The sequence below is a fragment of the Hipposideros armiger genome, unplaced genomic scaffold (genome assembly GCF_001890085.2).
Source record: "Hipposideros armiger isolate ML-2016 unplaced genomic scaffold, ASM189008v1 scaffold_639, whole genome shotgun sequence".
NCBI classification, from domain to species: Eukaryota; Metazoa; Chordata; class Mammalia; order Chiroptera; family Hipposideridae; genus Hipposideros; species Hipposideros armiger.
The window spans coordinates 203,575-213,847 of NW_017731989.1; the positions used below are offsets into that span (position 1 = coordinate 203,575).

A 10,273-nucleotide genomic window follows, 5' to 3' on the forward strand; every position below is an offset into this window, starting at 1 on the left:
CCTCATTCGCTGGACCCACCTCCACAGCTGGTGAGTCCCTGGGGCTTCTTTGCTCAGAGGGAGTACAGCCCATCCCAGGGCAGTTCTGAATCTCTCAGAGGATACAACGCCCCTCAGATACTCAAGGATGGGATTGTCTCCTGGGAGGCTGGGAGTTGGGGAGAGAAACAGGGCAGGAGGGCACCAGAAGGGTCCAGGGGCTCTGAGGCTGCTGGATGTTGGGTGGGGTGTTCAAGGCAGAAGGAGAGGTATGGGGTGGGAGCCACTGGCTGAAGGGGTCTCATTGCTCCCAGAGGTGGTGATTTTGTACAGGTCCCTTCCCATCTGGGCCTCAGTTTCTCCCTTTGTAATAGAGGAGGATTCTGGCTCAGATCTCAAAGTACATCTCAGTCCTGACAGTGCAGGACACCACCTTAGGTCTGCAGAAGCGAAGGTCGGGCAATGTTGGGTGTTTGGGATGGTAGGGAAGATCAGAGCAATGACACAAGCGAGTCCCGGAGCACTTTCTTATCAGCCCTGTGGTGCTCAGCCTGTTCTTATCAAAGGAGAAACATCAAAATCAAACAAAAATAAACAAGGGCTTGGAGACCAGGTTCTATGGGATGTAAATCCCAGCTCTGCTGATTTCCAGCTGTTGTACCACGGACAAGCCACACTGAGTCCCAGTTTCATTGTCTGTGGAACGTGTCTCCTACCGTCACTCTCACAGGTTTGCTAAAAGATTCAGGTGAGACACCAGAAGCGGAAACCCCCACCCCCACCCACCCGGGCCTACCCACCCAGTGCTCAAGAAATGGCAGATTCATTTTTGTGTCCCCTCCCAGACATGCACATGGAAAAGTCCAGGCAAAGTCCCATGTGGGAGTGTGGTGTCAGCAGGACAGAGGACAGATCCTGGCAAAACATGAGGTTTGGGGAGGGCGCAGAGTCCATCCTACAGAGCGCTGGCTCTGAGCAGTCCCATTTAGGTTCCCCAAATCCTCTGATGGGTTGCTGAGTGGGAGTAACAGCGCAGAAGTGCATTCAGCTGTAGCTAAAGAGAGGGCTGGGGCACACAGGGACCAGGTGGCTGGCCATTACAATCAGAGAAAGAACCCCCACAGCATAAAGCTGGTGTCTGCTTTATGGCAGCATGAGGAGAGCACAGTCCTGGGTTCAAATTTCAGCTCTGCCACTTCCAGACTAGGTGACCTAGGTCATCAGATTTATCTCTCTGAGCTTCAGTTTCCTCACCTGTGAAATGGGCAGAGGTGGGGTGGCATTACTGTATTGCTTGATTGTTGTTAGGTTTAGAGGTGATGAATTCACCAACCCCAGAATGTGCCTGGCACACAGTAGGTGCTCAGTTAAATGGCATCATGGGTTCATTCATGATATCACTTATGTCCAAGGTCTTCAAATGTATCAGAAAGTTCTGATTGGGGTCTCGGTGACCTTCATCCTGCTTCTCTTCCTCCTCCTCTTCCTCCTCTTCCTCCTCAAGCACCAGCACAAATGCATCAAGTTAGGTGAGTAGATGCAAGACCTGGTCTAACTGAGAGGTGAGACCTTCTTTTAAAGACATATGAAGTGGCCTCGTAGGGCACTAGCCAAAATGTGGCACAGAAAAGGTAGAAAAAATGTTCACTTCTGAAAATTCTCCTAATTAAACAATCAAAAATTTCTAGAAAGCTCTTTCCATCCCAATTTGCACCCCATAACCTTGGGGTAAAGACTTGGGGTTTCCATGGAAGTGTGGCATTGAGGGGCAGGGTCCTACATGGAGGTAGCAGGGGTGTACCCAGCACCTGAAGGGCCATGCTGGTGATGGGGAGGGATGCCATGTGAAGGTGTCATTGTCAAGGGCAGTGGGGAGTGGGCACGGTGGTGAGGGGTGGGGGAAAATATGGAAGTGGTTGGGAGTTTAGTTGCTTTGAGAAAATATGTAAATATCTTGGGGATAAGTGTCTGTGAAGGATTTATAAAGGTACAAAAAGAGTTGGCTAGAAAGAAGCGAGGTGTTCTATTGGAATTAGAAATGTCAGTATAACCTCATTAAAAAATAAACATGTGTATTATCATTTGAAATAGAAATAGTTAAAGGTATAAGTGTTTGTACTGTGTGTCCTAGCTACATCCACTTCACATAGTGACAGCCCAGTAGAAAGACGCACACCCATCATCCAGATCTTGGCTTCTAAGTACCATCCTCTATTAGAATAAAGAGGTTTAATAAGGACAGACTTAGACTTTTAAATTTTTCTTTCAGTTTCATAAAAATCTATTGAAATCACCCATGCAAGTTTTGCGTGTTACCGTTTAGTCTTGTTTACATTGAATTCTAAATGGACCGGGGTGGGGATCAGAGCCTCTGAGGTCTAATGCAGCCCTGGGGGCTGGGTTCTGGGGTATTTTAGAAACTTATTTCTAACTTTGTGCAGGTGTTTCACACCCTGAAGCTCAGGCCAGAGCACTGCAGGAAAGGTAACTCCTCCCCAGAGACACTCCCCTGGCCTCCCACTCCTACCTGTGGCTCCATCACCATTACCTAATGCCCCTGTGGTCCTCCCCTCAGCTCCAAGTCCAGCTCCATGGCTTGTGTCCAGGAGGAGAACCAGTGTAATAGGGGAAGAGGTAAGGTCCTGCTGGGAGATGGAGGCAGAAGTGTGGTTGGGAGGGGTTCTGGGCTTAGGAGTGAGGAAACATGAAAATTTCCAAATCTGTGTGATGCTAGGCACATTCCTGCCCCTTGATGTGCCTTAGCCTACCCACCTAAGATCGGGAGTGGTGTGTGGGATGGCAGGATTTCAGGAATCTTGGCACGAGATAGAATCATCTTGTTCTCCAGATGCTCCCATAAGAGAACCCCAGCCTGAGGAGGACAAAGAGATGGACAGTTGGGTAAGAATCCTGCCCCGTCCGGGGATCCTGCACGGGCTTGTTAATAAGCTATATCCATGGAGTGCTTCTCTCTCCTTCTGTCACTCAACTCTCAGTGCATCTGACCTCGCCCTTCCTCCTGGAAGATGACACATTCAGTCTGTTACGACACCACTTCTCAGCAGGTTTTCCTGATACCACGTGGGCCCCTCTTTCTTGGCTCCCCTACTTGGATATATATATATATATATATAAAACTCTCATCAAGTTTATTGAAAATTTATGCTAGGGAATTAGTTTCAATGAACGTTGCTTCATAACATAGAAAACCCTTTCTCCCATAACCCTCCAAATGCAATACACGGATTTAATTCACTCTTATCTACTTGGGTCCTTTTAATTCTTTGTTGTCCGCATCTCATAATGACAGTGCTGCCATGGAGAGTTGTATAGTTTGTGCACTGCACAATAAGACTTTAAGATTTGAGACCCTGCTGGTAGGGTCTGAGTGGTGGGCCTTTTCTTGTTCACACAAAGGCCCTCTATAGACTAGCCCATCAATGCGCACAGATCCTCTGCCTTCCGTTTTCTCTGTTTATGCTCCACCATCTGGTCCCATGGGTTTAGACGCAGTGGAGCTGCACAACAATGTACCGTGGGTGACATAATTGGCATTTGGCTCCTACTCCCACAGGAAGTCCACCTAGCTAATCTCACCGTGAGGCAACACTGTATTTTATGTTGTCAAATTGATTAACCCCAGGTGTAGCTGGCCCTCTCCATGCTCATGAATCCACAATTATTTCCAGGCCTGACCTCTTGCCTGAACACCAGCCTCATACATCCAACTACCTGTGAGCCATCTCTGTTGTCCATCCAGCAGGCATTTTTATGTCACACATACAACTCTTAAATCCCCCCAAGGAGTTGCTTCTCCCACAATGTTCACTACCTCCAAAAAATCCAGAAGTCTTTCTCAATTCTTTCCTTTCCCTCGTCCCCACACTGATGTCTAGAGACATTTTGTTTGTCACAGCTGGGAGTGGGCTGCCAGTGGCATCTAGTGGCCAGGGATGCTGCTAAACATTCTACACTTCACAGGAAAGCCCCGACAACAAACACTTACCCGGCCACACACGTCCATTCTTCTGAGTGGAGGAACACTGTCACAAATAAAGTACTTCTTTCATTCGCTCTTTATGGCATCACTACTTCATTTTCTCCCTAACACTTATCACCATCCCAAATTATCAGTTTCCTTGTTTACGGACTGTTCCCAACCCACGGACCATGAATTCCTTGAGCGCAGGGCCCTTATCTGTCTCTTTTGTCTCCTGACAACTGCTCTGTCTCTCCATCTTTTTCTAAGTGTCTCTCTATATAGATAGATAGATGTATACAACATACAGCATATATGTATATAATATGTATGTATATATACAGCATATATATTTTTTCACACACACACACACACATATATATATACATACTATATATATATATATATATATATATATATATATATATATATATACTATATATATGTGTGTGTACATACTCGTATATTTCTGTTGGGTGAAGTGATGAATCAAAGCTTAAATGTAAGTCTTTCAAGATGCCTAGTTTCCCCTCACTTAATCAGTGAGTCAACAAATACTTACTGGGAATCTATCTTTGCAAGTCTCTGTCACAGACTAGCTAATATAAACATGAATAAAGATGCATCTAAACAAGCGATTCACATGATCTGATGTATGTTTTAAAGTCAGCTCTCTGGCTTCTGGGTAGAAACTTAACTAAGGAAGAACAAGTGGAAGCAAAGAGAGGAGTTCCACCCCCTCACAGTCTACCGCTAGCAGAGAGGCCTGACAACGAAGATCCCCAGGAAGTGATGTATGCCTAGCTGTCTCTCAGGGCTCAGGCGGGGGCTGGCCATGGTGCCTTCTATCCTATCAGAGGAATTACTGGACACAAAGGTCAGACAAGTAGGAGAGGACAGTCAGGTGGACCCTTTCTGCTCCCAGCGCCCTGGCTTCTCCCCAACCCAGTCATGCACCTGACTCTCACTCTTCCCTCTCCAGGATAATCCACCTGATGCCCCCCAGGATGTGACCTATGCCCAGCTGAACCGCTTGACCCTCAGACGGGAGACAAGTGTATCTCCTTCCTCCCTGTCAGAGAAGCCCCCAGATGAGCCCAGTGTGTATGCTGCTCTGGCCATTCACTAGCCTGGGGAGGACGCAGGCCCCACACTCCAGGAAGAAGGACTGCAGGGACCCAAGAAGACCCAGGAGCTGTTCCCATGGAGACACAGCGAGTGACCCTAAGCCTGGAGACCTTGTGAAAGCAAACAGGATATCCCAAGACCTTAGGAGTTACCTAATTCTGCAGATTAACATAATTATGAGCTCTACAGTTTTAGAAATAGAGCAGTACACTTCTACATAACCAATGGCTGAGAGAAGAAAACTCCAAATGAAGACAGAACTTTTTTACTTAAAAGATCATGTGAATCTTTCATATCAACACATATTTTTACCTACCGGTAATGCAAATATTATATATCAAGGTCAAATGGGAAAATTAAGTGCCTAAACGAAATGATTAGAAAGAAACAAAAGGGCCGACGGAGTGTCGCGTTGGTTAAGAGTTGGCTTGGGACGCCAGAGGGCCCCGGTTCAGATCCCACATATGAGGGCCAATGACACTGCCCTCTACAGCTAAGATGCGGAACAACAGCTCAACCTGGAGCTGGGCTGCCGTGAGTCACCGGCAACAGCGTAGGCTGCAGCCCCTGTGGCAGTGGGTTGCCATGGGCTACCGTGTGTAGCCAGCAGCCAGCGTGAGCGGCCAGCAGCCGCAGTGAATGGCCATCCAGAAGCCGGCGACTGATCTGCCTCGCCTGGGAAGAGCACAATGATGGTGCCAACTTGGGCCAGTGAAGCAACGTCCTCCACAACTAGACTGAAGAACAAAACGACAGCAACTTGTCTGTTCCCCTTCCCCCAATTCCCCAATTAAAATCTTTAAAAAAAGAAAAAAGAAACAGAAGCCTGAAACTCAGCAGCCTAGGTGAACACCTAAAGAAGTTAGACAAAGAATTGTAAATTCATTCCACGACAGTGGATGAAAGGATATAAGAATGATAAAAATATATATATGGGAAGAATAAAAAAGAGAATGATCAATTGTGTTAGTCTGCTCGGGTGGCCATAACAAAGGACCACAGACTGAGTGTCTTAAACAACAACAATCTATTCTCTCACGGTTCTGGAGGCTGGATGTCTGAAATCAAGGACTGGCAGGGTTGTGTCCTCTGAGGCCTTTTTCCTTAGGTCATCGACGGCTGCTTCTAGCTTCTGTTCACATGGCATTTCCTTGGTGTGTGTGTGAGAGGGGAGAGATCCCTGGGGTCTCTTCTTATAAGGACACCAACCTGATCTGATCAGGACCCCACCCTTATGATCTCATTTAACCCTAATTACTTCCTCAGAGGCCCCATCTCTGAATACAGCCACCCTAGGGGTTAGGGCTTCACCATGAATTTTGGGGGGGACATAAATATTCATGCCACAACATCCACCACATGAGCCCCCAAAATTCCACCACATGAGTCCCTCAAAATTCATGTCCTTTTCCCATGCAAAATACATTTGTTCCATCTCTACAATCCTCCAATTCTCCACTCATTCCAGCATCATGTATCAATTCTAAAATCAAAAATGTCATTTACATGTCATCTATGTCAGACTTGGGTGACACTCAGGGTAGGACTCACTCTGAGGCAGAATTTTTCTGCAGCCTTGAATCTGTGATCCAGACAAGTTGTGTGCTTCTAAAATGTAATGCTGGGGCGGGAACAGGAGAAATACCCCTATTCCCAAAGGGAGAAATCAGAAAGGCGGGAGTGATGGATTGCAAGCATGTTCAATATCCATCAAGGAAACTTCCATTAGATCTTAAGTCCCCACAATGATCTTTTCCATTCAATGTTCTGCCTTTCAGATCCTCTGGGGTGGCAGCATCACCCCATGGCTCAGCTGGGTGACACGGCCCCTTCATCTCCCTGTAGGGGTCCTACTCCCAAGGCTTTAGTGGAAGCCATCTGCACTGTTGAAACCAAGGCAGTGACTCAATCTTTGAAACCAAGGAGTCAGCCCTGATGATCTCTGAATCACCTTTTGAGGCATTCTTTCCTTTTCTTGAAGAAAAACAGCACATGTTTGGAGACAGATAATTTTACCATCCAGTCCTATAGAATCTGAGCAGTTTGATACCTTTCATTCATTTTGTCTCATCTCCATCCCCTTCAGTTCAAACTGGTGGTGTTTCTTCTCCTACAATCCCACCATCTCTTTCCTGACTGCCAGTCCATTCCCACCTGTGGAGTTCTCCTCCAAGTACACTTTCTCATTTGTGGCAATACAGACAGTGCAGAAGTTTCCAAATCTTTAAGTTCCCAGTCCGTTGGCTTAACAGTCCATTCCTCCATTCATCGCTCTCCTCTTGAATGTTGCTATAAGCACTCAGGATGGCCCACATTAACATTTTGCTTAGGAACCCCTTCAACTAAATGATGCAATTTTATAACCCACAAGTTCTATCTTCTAGAAACATTAGAAGAAAATTCAGTCCAGTTCTTTGCCACTTGATGACAAGAATCACCATCTCTCTATTGTCTAAAAGCACATTCATCATTTCCATCTTACCGGAATGGATTTTACAGTCCATATTTCACCAACGCTCTGTTCACTGTTCCTCATGTATTCTCTGAGAAGATGGAGCAAACACATTCCAACACATTTATATAGGCTAGTAGGAAAATCTGAAAAGTTGTATCCCAAGAGAGGAATATCATACTTAGGTTTCCCACATAAACTTAGATGCAAAATAACATTTAAAATTGGGATAAAATCTGTACATGACTTTACCGATCAATTCACACAGGCAGTGGGTGGTAGACAAATACTTAAATAAAGGTCAATTTTCCTCAACAAATCAAAGCTCTAGGCCAAATCACTGTCTCATAAATTTTAGGACAAGTCGTGGAACCAGGAAGACAGTTCTGCCCAAGGAGGAAGGGGCACTGAGCAGCAGCAGTAACCCAGAGGCAGTTCCCAGGAAGCTGGAGTGGACGCTGTTGCTAAGAAATAAGAGGGGGCCTTGAAGAGGGCTGTGATACAAAGAAAGCCACATCTGGGGCCAGGAGAAGGGTTGTGTTTCCTTCCCTGTATCCCTGTGTTTCCGCTTTGTGCTCATTGTTACAGTGATGCTCCCTGAACTGCACAGTGAGATGGTAAATGTGTGTCTCTACTGATCTGAGCTCTGAAGCAGGAGCCCGTGTCTTCCTGAAGCATCCTCAGGGCCTAAGTGACCACATTCCACGGTGAGGACGCCACAGGGAGGTGCTGATGGATGGGCTGAGGATGAAGGAGACCCCGTGAGGGAGGCTATGACAGGAAAGAACATGCCCTGGGTCATTTTACCTGGAAGGGGGGGTCTCAGGAAGTCACAGGGTCCATTTGCTACTTCATCCTAGAAAAGAAACCAGGCTCCTGGGGAGGGTTTGTTCCTTTTCTGTGCAGCTGCTGACTTGACAACCACGTGAGAGGGAGGGACAACCTCTGAGTGACCCCACCCTGTATATCTGTCTGTCCTGAGGGCTCCACGGTTTCTTTCCTGTGCATAGCTGAGACCAGAGGAAGGAGACGCCATGATCCCCACCCTCATTGCCCTGCTCTGTCTTGGTGAGATTGAAGAGGGGAGGGAAGCCCTGGTCTGGGAGGGACCCTGCCCCTAGCTAGGCCCTGGTCAGTCAGGAGACCTCAGGACTCAGGAGGCTCATGGGGAACAGGGCTCTGCTCAGGAGTCAGGGGCAAATCTCTCACAGGGACTCTCTTCCAGGACTGAGCGTGGGGCCGAGGACCCAAGTGCAGGCAGGTGAGTCTGTCCCCAAGTGTCCCAGGTCCCATCTCACTGGGGACAAAGGGCCAACCCATGGGCAGCTGGAGATGGAGAACAACAGATCTGGGCTGATAGATGGGGGATGTCTGGGAGGTTTGAGATTGAGAGCTGGGAACTGGAGGTGGGGAATGTCTCTAATTCAGCCTCTGATTCCTTCCAGGGACCCTCCCCAAACCCACCATCTGGGCTGAGCCAGGCTCTATGATCCTCTGGGGGAGCCCTGTGACCATCTGGTGTCAGGGGACTCTGAAGGCCCAGGAGTTCCGTGTGGATAAAGAGGGAAGCACAGAACCCTGGTACAGACAGAAGCCACTAGAGCCCGGGAACAAGGGCAAGTTCCCCATCACACGCATGACAGAGAACACTGCAGGGAGATATCGCTGTTACTATCTCAATCCTGCTGGCTGGTCAGAGCACAGTGAACCCCTGGAGTTGGTGGTGACAGGTGAGAGGACACTCAGTGTCCAAGTCTCTGGCTGTGCCCTCAGGAAGGGGTTCTGCTCTCAAGGTGTCTCCCCCTCACATCCAGCTCTGGGGTTGTGAGGGAGGTGAGAGCCCCATTTAATATACTGCCTCCTCTTCTCCTAGGCATCTACAGCAAACCCTACCTCTTAGCCCAGCCGAGCCCTGACATGACCTCAGGAGAGAATGTGACCCTCCTGTGTGGCTCACAGGAAGGATTTGGCATCTTTATTCTGGCTAAGGAAGGAGAACACAGGCCCCCCTGGGCTTTGGACTCACAGCGACATTTCAGTGGGAATTTCCAGGCCCTGTTCCCTGTGGGTCCTGTGACCACCAGCCACAGGTGGACATTCAAATGTTATGGCCGTTACAGGAACATCCCTGAGGTGTGGTCACAGCCCAGTGACACCATAGAGCTCCTGGTCTCAGGTGAGGAGCCCAAACCTGTTTTTCTCGTGTTTGTATGGTCAGCTCAGGACCCTGCCCAGGACAGCCCCCATCCAGGAAGGGAGTGAGGGGGTCCTAAGGGAGCATCATCCCAACGGGAATCTGCCCCTCAGAGGGATGAAGAACAACAGGGCCCTCCCACTCCTGCCCCTTCCACATACCTGTCACCAGAATTCTCCAGGTATGTGGAGTGATGGCCCCATGACCACCAGCCACCGGTGGACATTCAAATGTTATGGCCATTACAGGAACAACCCTGAGGTGTGGTCAGACCCCAGTGACACCCTAGAGCTCCTGGTGACAGGGGAGGAGTCAGCAGGTTTGGTAAGGGTTCAAGACCGCACAGCCCCTGCCGGGAAGTCCAGGTGGTGATGGCTGGGACCAGGGGTGTGGGGTCCCCAGGGAGGGAGAGAGAGAGAGAGAGAGAGAGAGAGAGAGAGAGAGAGAGAGAGAGAGAGTGATGGGCAGGGAAAAGGAGAAACTCAAAGAAAACAGAATCAGACAGAGACAAGGGTACTGAGAGAGAGGCTTGTGAGTCTCA

At 48.3% G+C, this 10,273-nt stretch overlaps 2 protein-coding genes across 5 annotated transcripts in view; both read left to right on the top strand.

Annotated features, from left to right (window-relative positions):
* Positions 1–5,538, top strand: part of LOC109372464 (leukocyte immunoglobulin-like receptor subfamily A member 6) — a 7,876-nt gene extending 2,338 nt beyond the window's left edge. Inside the window, exons 6-10 of the mRNA XM_019625731.1 lie at positions 1,196–1,508; positions 2,421–2,463; positions 2,555–2,613; positions 2,828–2,880; positions 4,941–5,538. Coding sequence (XP_019481276.1) covers positions 1,196–1,508; positions 2,421–2,463; positions 2,555–2,613; positions 2,828–2,880; positions 4,941–5,087 — 615 coding nt within the window. The 3' untranslated portion in view covers positions 5,088–5,538. The remainder of the gene's footprint in view (positions 1–1,195; positions 1,509–2,420; positions 2,464–2,554; positions 2,614–2,827; positions 2,881–4,940) is intronic.
* Positions 5,539–7,917: 2,379 nt separating this feature from the next.
* LOC109372492 (leukocyte immunoglobulin-like receptor subfamily A member 5) overlaps positions 7,918–10,273 on the top strand; it is a 7,914-nt gene continuing 5,558 nt past the window's right edge. The window contains exons 1-5 of one of the 4 annotated variants that reach the window (XM_019625781.1): positions 8,227–8,245; positions 8,521–8,606; positions 8,764–8,799; positions 8,984–9,268; positions 9,412–9,714. In XM_019625781.1, the coding sequence (XP_019481326.1) occupies positions 8,573–8,606; positions 8,764–8,799; positions 8,984–9,268; positions 9,412–9,714 (658 nt within the window). In that variant the 5' untranslated portion in view covers positions 8,227–8,245; positions 8,521–8,572. Of the gene's footprint in view, positions 8,607–8,763; positions 8,800–8,983; positions 9,269–9,411; positions 9,715–10,273 lie in introns of all 4 variants that reach the window. The other 3 variants (XM_019625780.1, XM_019625783.1, XM_019625782.1) reach the window with 3 other exon arrangements.